This window comes from Calidris pugnax, unplaced genomic scaffold (assembly GCF_001431845.1).
Source record: "Calidris pugnax isolate Ruff unplaced genomic scaffold, ASM143184v1 scaffold435, whole genome shotgun sequence".
Taxonomy (NCBI): Eukaryota; Metazoa; Chordata; class Aves; order Charadriiformes; family Scolopacidae; genus Calidris; species Calidris pugnax.
Genome location: NW_015091240.1, coordinates 2,937,727 through 2,952,636, shown reverse-complemented (window position 1 = coordinate 2,952,636; position 14,910 = coordinate 2,937,727). Strand labels below are relative to the sequence as shown.

The following is a 14,910-nucleotide window of genomic DNA, read 5'->3' as shown; positions in this document are numbered from 1 at the left end:
GGAAGGGTAGGGTGAGCCTTGAAATGCAGCACTTGATTAGTTACAGTGATCTAGAGATATATGACCAACGTTCAAATGTCAGAAATAGTCTGATGAGGCAGTGGGCAAATGCAAGAGGGTGTAATGCCAGGATTGTTTCATTGGTATACAAGCATAAAATCGATGGTTTACTGAATCATCAATTTCTTTTTTCCCTCCCTTTCTTTGGCTGTGCGTGCATGGGCAGTACCTACACCAGAGGAGATGTCTAATTTAACCCCAGAATCGTCCCCAGAGTAAGTAATTTTCCAGTGCACTTTTTTTTCCCACCAGATACCAATGTCTTTTTCTTGCCTGAATGTCACAGGGTGAGCCATAGAGCGCTAGTGCAAGGACATGGGGTGCACTGCACAAGCCGCTTGTTGAAGAGTTCCAGAAAAAGGTAGGAAGTATCTACTTAACCACCAGGTAACTGCAAATGGGTGCCAAACAGTGTAAGAGACTTCCAAACATGCCAACCAGGTGTCAAAACCTGTTGGTATGAGCCTAGCAAGCAGGACATGAGTATTATGAAGTACCAGGCTGTGTTTGAAATCTCTAAACATGTGCATTCAGACAGCATGAAACATAGAACACTGAGTACTTAAACACCAACGTGTGAAATCAAAGTGAACAGTGAGAGCTCAAAACCAGATGTCAGAAACAGCCATGAGGTGATTCAGGAATTTCAGGCAGAGGGACAATATCCCAGTATTGTAACAAAGTAACTTATTATCCTGTGAGTGGGACAGAGAGAGGAAATGGTTCTTCCTAGGAAAATCTATACCTCAGTAATTGGCAGTGAGGTCAGCAGGGGATGAAGCAGTCTCCCAATAACCACCTCATTATAGGATCATAGAATAGTTTGGGTTGGAAGGGACCTCTAAAGGTCATCTAGTCCAACCCCCCTGCAATGAGCAGGGACATCTTCAACTAGAGCAGATTGCTCAGAGCCTCGTCCAACCTGACCTTGAATGTTTCCAGGGATGGCACATCTACCACCTCTCTGGGCAACCTCTTCCAGTGTTTCACCACCCTCAACATAAAAAATTTCTTCCTTATGTCTATTCTAAATCCGCCCACTTTTAGTTTAAAACCATTGCCCCTTGTCCTGTTGCAACAGGCCCTGCTGTCTTTCTCTTACTGAGGACTGCTGACCTGGATGCAGTACTCCAGGCAGTGTTCCACCAGAGCAGAGTAGAGGGTCAGAATCATCTCTCTCGACCTGATGGCCGTGCTGCTTTTGATGCAGCCCAGGATGCGGTTGGCTTTCTGGGGTACAAGCTCGCATTTTCAGCTCATGACCACCTTTTAGTACCCCCAGGTCCTTCTTGGCAGGGCTGCTCTCAATCCCTTCATCTCCCAGCCTGTATTGATACTGAGGATTGCCCTGACCCAGCTTTGGGACCTTGCACTTGGCCTTGTTGAGCCTCCTGAAGTTCACATGGGCCTAATTCTCAATTTTCTCATGGCTTACTAAATTTACTAGGTTTTTAATGTTCTTCTGTCGTCTTTCATTTGATTGTCAAGCAGATCCCTTTTGAGGAGTGGAGAGGATAATGGGTGGCTTATACTGGCACTAACTATGCACTAAAAAGTCTTCCTCTTAGTACAGGAGATTTTGCATCCTCAGGATAACATGCAGAAGCCTCTGCTAAGATAATTCAGAGGGAACTTTGGCTGGGATAGTAAATGCAGCGTTAAATCTGGGTAGCAGCTCTGGGACATGCAGAAGCTGTTTCATATTCACCAGACTCACTCCTAAAAGTCAGTGTACATTTCAGCCATTTCACTGCACAAATGTGCGTCACTGCATGGCAGGTTTGGAAGTCCCTGCCAGAAAGTGCTGCTCCAAACACTTCCTAATATATGCAACAGATGCCAAATTATTCCTTTTTATTTTCACAGCTTGTGTTTGTGCACCCAATGCCCATAGACTTACCCTGCCAACTAAGGCAATTTGGTCTTTTGTCAAGATACTTGTGTGAAATATTCATGAGTCATAGATGGAAATTCTGGACCCAAAGTTTTGTAATTACCAACAGTGGTATTACCTTAACAACTTTTCCCTATATCTGGTATTTATCTGGTATAGGATAGACACTCTATATCTAACACTGCAGAATGGAGAGGGATAAAGACTTCAGGAGAAGGAGAAGTAGGGAATAGTAAAGTTTAGTAAAAGAAATCCAGGAAGAAAATTTGAGTAAATTGTGTTTTCAACACTTTGGAGCATCTACTAATGGAGAGGCATGAGAGAATTTCATAAAATGAATGCATCCTTATCAAATAAATATATGATACTCTAATCTCAAATGTTTTTCCGTTAAAGCAGAAAACGTTCAGAATTAAATCTCTCCTCTCCTCATGTTGGTGGAAGTCTTTCTGTTAATTTATTGCCTTCTCTGCTTCCCACTCACTCTTTAAAAGCTGGTATAAAGAAGTTGTGCCTGTCATTTGAGGCAGTTTGGATGCGAGTCAAAGCCTAAGGCCCTTTTTTCTTTTTCTGTATAATTGCCAAATTAATGAGTTCAATTGAGCTGCACCCTGCAGTAAACATAATAAAAGTAATAAAAAATAATGAACTGGATTCTATGTTAACGATAGATGTCTTGTTGTTCAGTGCCCACTTCCACATGTCTTATTTTTTCTTGTATTTTCTTCCTTTCTGTAAGAAATAAGGTATCCTTATCAAGAGCTTCATTGACCTCAAGGGCTGAATGATAAAAATACATGTCCTTGCTCTGGTACAGCATTCTTTAATGACTGCCATTCATTTAACAAACCTGATGATTAGGTAATACACTTTGACATGTCTGGGTAATGCTATTCTTTCTCATATGAAAAAGTCTGAGGAAATGTGTTAGGGATGACATTTAAAGAGACATAGCTCCAGCTGCTTTAAACGTGCAAAGCTCCATTTGCCTGAGTAGAAATGCTGTTATTTATGCCAAGCAGGTAAACCTCTGGAGGTTACAGATACACGCGCTTAGGGACAGATAGGGAAGACAGTGAGGCTCTCCAGGAGGCAATGCAGTCAGACACTCCAAAAGTAGGAAAAGGAAAAACATTATAGCAGTGAGGAAATCAGTGTGAAGTAATAAAGCACCAGCCTCCATTTTCATGCTAATCTGTTTGCTTTTTCATCAAATGGACACCTGATTAGATTCCCTAGAGTAATCTACATACCCAGCCTCCCACGCATATCTCCTGTCTCCCTTTCCCTTAGAAGGTTTGCCATGACAGGAGAAGATTGTTAATTTTAAGTGTATTTTTTACTGATTACAGCCTGATCTTGTGAGGCTGGTGCATCTCATTCAGGGTGCTGAGGATCCTTGATTCATACCCATTTTAACCCATTTAAGTTAGTAGCACTTGACACTCTCTAAGAGGAGGGAAAGCTTTACTGTGTCATTTTACTCCAAAGATTCCTCCTCTTCTTCTGTGGGCCTGTTTCCTGGGTGTATGAGCACAGCTATTTCTGCCAATTTCGGGGAGAAAAGCCAGTGCATGTGCACTATGTCTTGATTCTGTTCATTCCAGAAATGGGAGAGGCCACTGGCATCTATTCCATCTTATGCGACACCAGCAAAATTATTTAGTGAATTCCAGTGATTTACAAGCTGGAGCGTAGCCCAGGCTATTGGTGAATCTTCCACAGTCAGTATTACTGATGGTAACTTTGCTGAAGAAAAGAGCCCAGCTGGACTCTGGAGACTCCAGACCAAGTTTCCAAGCTTAACAGGAGAAATCCCTACGTTCTGGGGCCCTTTTAACCTGTGCTTGTTAAGAGACCTATAAAGGAAAGGCCAACAAAACCATTAATGAAAATACAGAAATGAAAAGCCATATTTTAACATGGCAGCCCTGCAATTAAATATGCACACTTTTTCCAGGCCCAGCTTCCATATGTTAGATACACCGGGCCCCTGGAGTCCATATAGCCAGCACCAGTTCAGATCATGATACACAGAAGCCTAAAACAACCAGCCGTTTTAGATGGATAACCAGGTGCTAATTTACTAATGAGCATAGACCCTTTACATGCAGGGAGCTATTGCCCCAGCTCTCCAGGGGCTTGCGGAGTTGTTATGGTGTGTGCGAGACACATGAGCTAATTAGTATGTAATTTCCTTTCACACTCTAACCCTGGTTCCTTAACGACCCATTTAAATGAGAGGCCCTTTCTCTTTACTGCTCCCTATGCTAATCTCTGGCTCACTGGCTTAGTTACAGCTGCCTATGAATATTTTAGGGAGTGACAGTTTTCCAGCCCACTTTAATTGAGGGGGGCAGGGGGAGGGGGCACTGGTTGACCAAATTGCGAGTGAATCTTTCTCTACTCTTATTTTTGGTTGCCTGCAGTAAGTAGAAGCAAATGATTATTTGCACAGCTGAGCTGTCTTCCAGTTGTGGTCTTTCTACTCTGTGCATTAAATGGGCAGTGAGACGACAGTTGTGTGATTCATGGAGCACCCTGAACTGTGGAATGAGTGCAAATTGCTGGATACTGCTGAGGTCAAGCTTTGTTCTTCATCCCGAAGGTCTAGACTTCCAATTAGTTTCCTAGTTTGCTCCTCTCTCTCCTAGTCTCTGCCCTTCCTCATTCTGCCTTAGCCTGTCTTTGCCGTGGAAAGTCCCTCTACTAATAACTCTCTCCAGCTGTTTATTGCTTTGCTGGAAAGCTGATGTATAGTAATCCTTTTTGCAGATGGCTCTCCCTACCTGGAGAGGTTGTCTTCTTCCATTGAGTGGTGAATGTCCACCAAAACAGGTGAAGGCCTATTGCTTGCCATACTGCAAACTGGACTTGTCATGGCATTATAAAGTATACTGTGGAGGAAAAATCTGCAGTTTCTTGGTGGCAAGTCTTTTTGTTTGTGATGTTTTCATCCTAAATTATTCCCAACTAAAATATGGCTGATTTCAGTGGAATTTTGCCTGGGTTTAGGTTGGTCCAGCAATGCTTTGGCTGCATCTGACGGCTGACAGCATCTTCTCTCACCTCAAAGCCACACCTGTCAGAGGTGCTACCTTCAAGTTCTGGGTAGTGTCCCCCAGTAACATTCATATCTCTGCATTTTTCCTTTAGCCTGTTTAATTTTGTCAACAAAGTGCATTGAGATGCTGAAACAATAAGCAAAATCAAACATTTGCTGATACAGTCAGTGTGAAAAAACAGAGCAATTTGATTTTATGATGAAACCACCATCTGATGCTGAAACGAACTGTGAAGTTGGACTGCTGTCAGTGGAAAGCCTGAACTGTATTTTGCATAGTGATGGTATCTTCTTTCTTAGTACTAAAAATTCGTTCCTTTGTAGGATGCCCAGAGTTCACTCGTTATATAGGCACTCTGACTGGGACTAATGAATGGGACAGTCTTTGTCCTGGCCCTCTGTGTAGGAGTGGATTTCACTCACTGACAGATTGGAGGTCCAGTAAAACCTACAGCTTGCTGTCAAAAACAAGACCCTGTGATTGTACTGTCAGCCCAACAGCACACCTTCCAAAAAGGAACTTTAGAAGTCCTAGGACACTAGGAAAAGTGGTGGAAGTTGGGTGGGAAGGAACTTATATCCCTGTGTTACCAGCATCCTCATATTGTCACAAGAAGTTGAGAGATCCCAGGAGACAAACCGGAAATGTGTCCCCTGGCTTATATGCACTTTATATATGCAGTATTAATTGGTATATTGGCTCAGTCAAAAGAGTTACCATTGCTCCTGACATTTCATTGTTGGTCACACATGCTGCCAGACTAACACTGTGTGGTCCATCATTTTAACAGTTTTTTCTAGGTGAAATGTTGTTCTGGATGTTCTCTGACACTGTTTTCCACTTACTATTAGTAATAGTGTAACATCTGGAGTGTTATAAAAACTTCCTTGTGTGTTTTTCAATATTTTTTCTACCTGGGGGTATGTAAGAAATAGTGCTCAATATTCTAAACCACGTCTTTCTTTTCTCAGGCTTGCCAAAAAATCCTGGTTTGGTAACTTCATCAACCTGGAGAAAGAAGAACAGATTTTTGTGGTCATTAAGGACAAACCACTAAGCTCCATTAAGGCTGATATTGTCCACGCTTTCCTCTCGGTAAGTCACCCCAGCTGCCTGCTGCAGACACTGCTCACTGGTCGTTTCCAGGACTCCTAGTGCCATATGTAACTGGGCAGGATCTCTGCTCCTTCAAATGCATCCTCTGTGAATTTAAATTACACGGCCAGTTGGTTCAGGCCTCCACTGGACTCTGAATTTCTAACTGAAGATAGTACTCCCTAAGGTGAGAAAAGATTTCAGCCTTCTTGGCAGGGTCTCCAGGTTTCCAGTGCTTGGAATATCACTGCAGTTAGAGCACACAGCTGGTGCAGTATGAAGACAGAGATTTGCTGAAGTAACAGAAAAGTAACTCTGTTACAGTTGAAGTAACCTTACAGTCACCCCTGGGCATCAGATTAGGTCTCCCTCTGCTGAGTATACCTTCCACAACTTTAGTGAGACAAAAGTCCTGCATTTGTTACTTTAAATCTCCTCTTTAATGCCATATGGCAGAAAGAAGAGTCATTTCCTCTGGTGACCACAGTATCAGTTGTTGCAGATGCAGTCCATTTACACTCTAGGAAAGCAGAGGGAAACTGTCTATTTTTCCTATAGGATGCCCTTATTCTCACTATCCAGAAGTACCAATGAAGAAAAAGTCAGCACAGTAAAGTTAATTTGAGAGATTTTTCAATTCAAGGTAGTTGACAACATAATTAGACTTTTTTCAATAGAACTAAGAGAGGGAGACTTTATTTTTTATATTGTTTATTGAATTGATACTATTTTCCACAAAATACTGCACTCTTTTTTAGACTCTATGATGTTGCAATGAATTTCTTCCAAAAAACCAATCTTTTAGCTGTGCTGGCATACGAGGGGCAAGTGCGGTATAGCAGCATGCATCAGACACTGGTATCCATCTCAGATTGGTTTGAGGCACCATGTTAGTATATCAGTTTCCTGCATTTAGCTGTGCTTGTGGGTTTATATTGTGGCGTGTTGTGCACTGCTGTCTATATCAGTGCTCCTGTGCATACCCCACATGTGTGGGTTGAAGTGGGGTGTCGTGATTTGTGTGCAAGCCCTTTGATCCTTTCTTGTAGCCAACTTCAAACTTAAATGCATTGTCGCAGCCTGCTAAGTAAGTCCTTAAGTCAGCTTCTTCAAGAACTTATCTTTATTTTTCCTCCTAAATTAGAGGGCAGATTTCCAGTTGATTTGGGTGGGTTTTTTTAAAAGCTGGTCCTTTATGAAGCAATAACTAGAATGTGAGTATGTTAAATTTTGGCAGGAACTGTGAATGGTGACTGCTTGAAAATTAGGCAGTTAGGAAATTCTAACATGGGTCCGAGGATACAGATATTGGATGATATCAGAAAGCTTCTCAAAGTTCTTTTATGTATTGCTAGAAGTTGTTGTTTGGGTAAGTTATTTGCAGGCATACTTTCCCTGTGGATATCCTAAGTACTTGTATAAATGTCTGCTCCATGTCCTGATATCTGTCTGATATTATAGAATCACCAAACAATTGAGGTTGAAAAGGGCTTCAGGAGGTCTCCTGCTCAAAACAGAATCAGCTACGAGATCAGAGCAGGTTACTCAGGTGGTTTTTTGAATCCAGTCTTATATCCCACTGCCTTTTCTGCCCCATCACTCAGCAAAAGGCATTTCTTAAAACTATTACCTGAGTAGGAAAAGAAAGACGGAGCCTATGAAATTGTACAACCTGTGTACATTTATAAGCATGCTGGGTATTCCACCAATATTCAACCTTTAAATTTAGGTCATTCCTGTAAGGAACAGTGCATTCTTCTGCAGTATCAAGCAACCTATTACTCCTATTGATTTCACAAGAACACTCTGTACGTTACAAAGTCAAGTCCAGAAGCAAACCTGGCAAATCTTATCCACTCTGGAAATGTGTGTTGTTCTAAATCAAATTTTGCGCTTAGGTTCCCTTTCTGCTCTGGTTCTACCATTTCCTTCTGCTGACCTGTTTCAGATTCCAAGCCTCAGTCACAGTGTCATCTCACAGACAAGTTTCCGTGCAGAATATAAGTCCACAGGAGGTCCTGCTGTCTTCCAGAAGCCAGTGAAGTTCCAAGTGGACATAACATACACAGAAGGGGGAGAGGCACAGAAGGAGAACGGGATCTATTCTGTCACTTTCACACTCTTATCAGGTAACCATGGTAAAGCTGTAAAATGAATGCAAGCTGGCTTTGTCCTTGCTGATATAGAGGCCTTCAAAGAGAGCTCTACCAGGGGAAAGAATATAACTATCTTGACCTCAGGGGAAAATTCAGATGGGGCAAAGAGGACATCGGGAACAAAAATGGTATTGGTAGTGATGGGAATGCTTCACCTCCCAAAGAGGTGAAGTTCCCACCACCATGATTAGTGCTAAAATGGCTGCTTTGTGCATCAGATTTGAAGTATCTCCCTGTACTGTCTCCTGTTTCACTCAAAGGTCTGTGTTTCATCTGGGTACTGTGAGGCCACTGATTTCTTCCTTCTGACAGAAAACATGCAATCGCACTTTTCTTCTGGATGGGACATGCCCCTCACAGGGGTTGAAACAAACAAACAAACATCCCCACACACCTTTTCTGTCTTTACAAAATGAGCCCAGAAGCCATCCTGCTTCCTGTTAATTCCAGCACACCACAGTCCTTATTATCTTGGGGACTGCATAATAGTTCCCCAAAGCCGTGCCTTTGGCTGAAGGACAGATTCACTGTTGCTACAAGTCTTATTGCGGACAAGACTGAAGGGAAGATGCTTGTGATTCTTTCCCTCCAGCCTGAGTCGTATGAGGATTCATCTCCTGCCCCTCTCAGAGCCATTTGTGCCTCTTTTCTCCTCACAGGTCCAAGCCGTCGTTTTAAGAGGGTAGTAGAAACCATTCAGGCACAGTTGTTAAGCACACATGACCAGCCTTCAGTGCAGCAGTTATCAGGTAAGTAGTTTCTACTGTTGAGCACCTTGCTTCAGCAGGGACAGGAAGGTGAAGTGCCTCTCGGTACCAGGAGGCTGAGGGAGGCCGTCCCTCTGATTACAGCAAGAAATGAGCTCCGTTCAGACAGAGCAGTAGCTCCCCACACCCACCCTACTCCTCCCTCTCTCATTCCCACTTCAGTGCTCCCAGCGCATTCCCCAGTTGAACAGCTTCTGCCCTCCTCCCTCCCAAAGAGCCATTTGCCCACTTCTCCATCAAAAGCTCCATCATCAGTAGATCTTCCAGATTTTCTCCGGTTCCAAAATCTCCCAGAACAGGGACACACTCTAGAAGATACCTGATTTTCGAACCCTTAAGACATGCTTTAGAAACATCCAACTTCAGAGGGTCCCAGAGCAAAGTTGAGAGCTACTTTTAACTTAGCTATTAATTAACAGCAGCATTTTCAGATGGTCAGAAGGTGGCTAATTGTTTCCAGTAGCGTGGCCAAATTCTTGGCCCAATATTGTGGCAGCACAAATCATATACTAAGGTTCTGCAGAAGCTATATTTTATCTATTTTTAAAGTAAATTTCAGTTCCTCATGGTGGTAAAGAAAGCCTCATGTGTGTGACCCCATGCAATGACATCAATCTGAATCTGCAGGCAGCCTGAACTGGTAATACAGAAACTGGCCTTATCCCACCATTGTGTAGCAAATGTTCGCTCTGAACACTAGTGATGACACACACTGAAAAAAAGATATCAGTCTTAACTCCTTAAAGGACAGAACAAAGAATGAAGGTGAAAATTGAAAAATTAAGGGAGCTTAGCTATTGAGAGTGCTTCAAGGAAGGAAAAATGGGGAGAACCAGAAAGAATGTACAGATACGGGGAATAAATAGGAGCAAGGCAGAAAGCAGAGACTGCAGGAAGAAGACAAAGAGGCAGGAGGAGCGGGAAGAATTTTCCCATTGTATGATGATGAAAAGGTAGTAACTTAATATTATACATAAGAACCAAATTCTATGCTTGACCTTTGTGTGAACCAGCCAAGACAAAAGTGGAGGAATGAATTCGGCGTTTCATCCTGCAGTTAAATCCCAGATATCCTTGGCTCATTGCACATATGGGTTAGTCCTTCTGGTCTAACAGTGTGGCTTTAACAGCTGAAGATAAAATACCTCCATCTAGAAGAGCGTATGCTCACTACATGGCAGAGAAGTATGCTTAGTTCAAGAAATATTATTTTCCACTTTACTTTTGCCCTCCAGTACTTCCTGACCTTCTGCACACTGGATTGCAAGGGTGCCCAGCACATGAGTTATTCTGTTAGGAAACAGGAAAGGTGAGGATACTAGAACTGGGGTTGATTCACGTTTTTGCTGTCTGGACTTTTGAAATGAAATCAAACTCAAGGAAGCAGCCAGAATTTTCTGCCACCCCTTCCTCTGGGGAAATGCTGGGGCCAAGTAGGAGTGAGAGGAGTTAAATAGAAAAGCATCCTTTGAGTCTAACTCATATTATCTCTGCTGCATGAACAATGTTCAAGCATTCCTTGTTTCTTAGGAAAAGAAGTGTACCCTTACTTTTTGGTGAGGAAAAGAATGTTAAAAAAGTAAATGACATGGTGATATCTTTTAAATTCTTCACCCCAATATATGCTAGCTACTTAGGCTCTCTAGAAGGACTTGGACCCTGTTGCACACTTGCATGTGAAGCAGGATATCTCCCTAAGAAAGTAAAATTATAGCTGGAATAAAAGCCACTCATCTGACTAAGGCTCAGAGAGATGTTTTGGGCAAACTGTGCTGTGAGAAATGTATCTGATTTACAGTTTTGCTCTGGTTCTGGAATGGAGAAAGCATATTACAGACACAGAATCTCTTTCTACTGCCTAAAGCTACACAAGAGCATTCTAGGAGGGAAAACCCAGGTTGATCTTTAAAGCCAGAGTGGAACAGAGAACTCTGCATGGAGCAAAGCCAAAATGAATGGTCTCTTGAAACTTAAAAATGAGAGTTCCCTTGGCCAGGGAGTTATCCAGGCAAGAGAGCTCACAAGAGATGGGGTGCCAAGCTATCCTGTATCACACCACCTGATCTCATCAGGAATATCCAAGTTTCTTGAAAAAGAGAGAAGTCATTCAACCTGAAAAGTTTAGGTTAGAGCAGAGCGCAAGGAAAAGAGAAGTAGAAAAAAGTCAAAGTTGAGAGGCCCTGTGGCTGACACCCCCAGTCAGTGAGAGAGGAAGAGGAAATAAAGAGATAAAGGGACCGCAGAAGTTTACACTCAGCACTGTTGCTTAGCTGGGTGACTGTGGTTGGGAAGATGTGTGCAAGGGCTTCCTAAAAATTGCCATGGAATTACTCAGCATTTCTTACTAGAAACAAGGCAAATTCTTCTATGTTTCTCTTCTTCTCCCATATTGCCAGCCCTGAACACCTCACAGGAGTTGTGGTAGTTGGACTCCTATGCAGGTTCATAGTTTGAGGATACTCTGTAGGCAGTCCACTGCTGCAACAGTACGAGCTCACAGTTCACTTTGAATCTCTTCCTCCGTGGCTCTGAGGGTACTGCTGGCTCTGACCAGCAATACTGGTCCAACACTGGAGATTTTCCTAGCTCATTGTGCACAGACATATCCTCTGTGCGGTTGTCTCCCCTGCCTTTTAGTTCAGGTGCCATTACAGGTGGGATGATGAAAACCATTTGTGAAAGGTGCATGAATGTAAAGTGAGACCCACAGAAGGGGAAGATGCAATGAACACGGTATAAAGCAGAACAGCAAGACCTAATAAGCATATGGCACTGACAGTCATTCTCTCTCCTGCCCCTCTTTGCTCTTATGCAGCATGCCAGCCCACTAAGCCGGCTTGCCTGGGTTTCAGAACGCACTTTCCTCTTTCTCCTTTCCTCCAGCTCACAACAGTGTTTGTAGATGTCGTGTTGCCCATGCATCTGTGTGTGTGTGTGTGTATGAGCCTGATACATACCTGATTTAGGCAGATGTGTTTCTGTGTCACACTTGAGCACCTTATAATTTCCCCTCCCCTTGGATATCCCTCTGTTCACTTCCACTTTTCCTTCCTAAGACTGGCTATGCTTATTTCTTCTGGCATACTCTGAAGCAGGAAAATAGCTTCCCTCCCTTACCTGAATAAGTGTGTAAACAAATGAAATCTATCCCAAAAGCTAATGTAATACTTCTAAAATCCACTATCCAGTTGGCCAAATTTAGAGCAACATATCAGCCTCCTACCTTAATGTTTCAGGACGTTACATCCTCTGTGGTATAATTGCTGAGACAATACCAGGTCTACAGTCTCACAACTGGTATAGAACAAGTAGCTAGGGATTGATTGTTCATTTTTTCACAACTAGAGGCCGTCATACAAAACTAGTGGAAGCCATGTACCAAAAAAATATTAGAAGGTGTGTCTTCACATAATGTAAGACCCTGTGGAACTTCTTGCTGAAGGAGGTAATGAATGTGAGGAGTTTGCAGATGCTCATCTTCTGCTGAGTACTTTTTCCTCACAGGGAGGCTGGGCAACTCCCTGGAAGAGAAATCTTCATGAGGCTTGCTAAACAGAGAAATCACAGCAGGCTTAGGAAATCTCTGACCTGAAAGTGGTGAGAGAGTGAGGTAGTGTTAGGAGGAAGTGTTCTATATGCCTGGCCTGCTGCTACACTCCTGCATATCTATGCGTGGCTGCTGGTGGAGACACAGCACTGGATGGTTTTGGCCATCCGGTTTTGACAGTCTTTTTTGGATCAAGAGTGAGTATTGCTGTCTATGAGAGGAGCTGGCCTTGTGTCTTGTCCATGTATGGCTCCATCCATACTGAGCCTCATACTCAGAATCTCTACTTAGGTCATCCCTGGTCAGGACTGCCTTTGATAGGATAAAAGGGTCTCTCTCCATGGAATGAAATATCTCACATTTGTGCCTTTGTTTTAGCCCAATACTCTTTCCATTAAATCATAATCTGTTTTCCTCCAATGCCTTTGCACAAAAGAGTAATAGAAACAGCTGGTGGATAGGGACATGCAAAAGCCATCTGTGATCATTCACAGGGTATCAGTTTTTATTTCCCTAACATTTTCTTGCTTCTTTGGGTGTTTTTTTTTAAGTGCTGCATATTCTCATATTTTCCCATGTTCTGGGAAATCAGCAACACTGGACTACCCTTTCTGACTTCTTAGTAATAGGTTTTCTGTTTCTTTATTATATTTATGGGCTTTGTGTCAGATTTTAACCACTGGCATCTCAAAGTTCAGAGCATCTCAGTGTTACTGCTGGAAATGCCTTTCATCAGCATAAACAAGTGTTTAGAGACCATATCCAGCTTCAGAATAGGGCAGTGCAAATTCTTGCTCATAGTGTGTGTCTTCTGTATATGCACCCAAGCTCTCTGATTGTGCTGGTGTTCATCTCAAAAAGCAAAACGTGTTCGTGTGGTTCAAAAAACTTTGCTAGAGTATTGATGTGTGGATTCTGGCCGTTCATCTTTATGGCTCACAAGAGCTGTAGGTTGGCTAATTTGCTACAAAAAATTAGTAAGAAGCTTACAGATTTGAAATGGGTGAAGGATTTTATCATCCAGATAGAAAAGGAAGTAAGGAGCAAATAAAGTGCCTTGCCAGTTAAACTTCCAGCTGCAGACTCAAAACAACTGTGCAAATGCCAGTTTGGAATTGGACTGCAAGTCAGTTTTATCTGGGCTCCTCCAGGTCCCAGGTTTATCATGTTTCCTGCATTTTTGAGCAACACTTTACATCTTACCACTCTTGTAGTGCCTGGGGCAATCACTTCATCTTGCTGTCATGGTTCCCACCTACAAAGGATGGTGTGTATGCCTGGTTGGATTGGCGTTTTTAGTATTTTTAGTATTATTTTTAGTATTATTACTGAACAGACCTCATTAAAATTAACTGAGTAGTTCTGAAATGAAACATGTAGAAAAAGTCCAAGGTCTTCAGAGTTTTGAAAGAATAACAGTGCAATTCAAATAAGCACCCAAACGCTGGGGAATTCTAATCTAAGTGGTAACTGCCTTGGACCAGAGGAACTGGTGGCTCCCTTGACATCATCTCCCTTAATGGAAATGTTTATTAGGGACTATGAGCATCTGGCAGGAGATGCTTAGTGCTTTCTGGGATCTAGCCCTGGATTTGGAGATCTCAGAGGAGCCAGCTGTTTGGGTGAGCTTGCCTGGGCTGGGACAAGTCTCAGTCTCAGAGATATCAGAAGCATCACAAACCAGCAACTTGATTGTGAAATTTATGTAGGATAGAAACACAGAAATTAAAGAAAAAAGAATAACAGGAAAGAAAATTCAGCCAAACATTGGCATTTTTTAATGGATTCATAGTTTGTTTGGCCTTTGGAAGGAAGGTCTTATTTTAATCAAAGCATTTTCCGTCTGCTAATGAACTGAACTGGGTGTCATTTATGAAAAAGTCTTGGTCAAATCCAAAGCGCGAGTGACTGCCAGCAGTCTCTGGGAAGTAAGGAATTCCTTTATCATCAGCAGGATTGAGATCTGACTTTGCCACTATGCTTAAATTAAAAAATTAAACAGCACATATTAAAAATGCAGTTACATGACCCATCAGCGCTTCTTAGACAGCTGAAGGCCTTTGGACCCTGGCTTTGTTCACCTCACATAACACCTGGATCCCACAGTCACTGAGTTATGGATTATTATCCATGAGCAGAAGCTGACTGCCAAGAATCTAAGGCTTTCTAATTAAAATGAAAATTCTATTTCAAAATGATGAAATATTTTATCATATATTTACGAAAGCAGATGTTACAATATGATGGAAATGAAAGAAGCATTAAAGTAATTATTATAACAGAGAAGCTAAAGGCTTATTAACTCTTGTTAGTCATTCAAGAGATG

General features: G+C 42.4%; 1 protein-coding gene across 14 annotated transcripts in view; it reads left to right on the top strand.

The window, feature by feature from the left end:
• BRSK2 (BR serine/threonine kinase 2) overlaps positions 1-14,910 on the top strand; it is a 325,870-nt gene that overhangs the window by 293,347 nt on the left and 17,613 nt on the right. For all 14 annotated transcript variants that reach the window (XM_014960001.1, XM_014960011.1, XM_014960006.1 and 11 more), the window contains 4 exons: positions 227-275; positions 5,991-6,114; positions 8,063-8,243; positions 8,930-9,019. In XM_014960001.1, the coding sequence (XP_014815487.1) occupies positions 227-275; positions 5,991-6,114; positions 8,063-8,243; positions 8,930-9,019 (444 nt within the window). The remainder of the gene's footprint in view (positions 1-226; positions 276-5,990; positions 6,115-8,062; positions 8,244-8,929; positions 9,020-14,910) is intronic.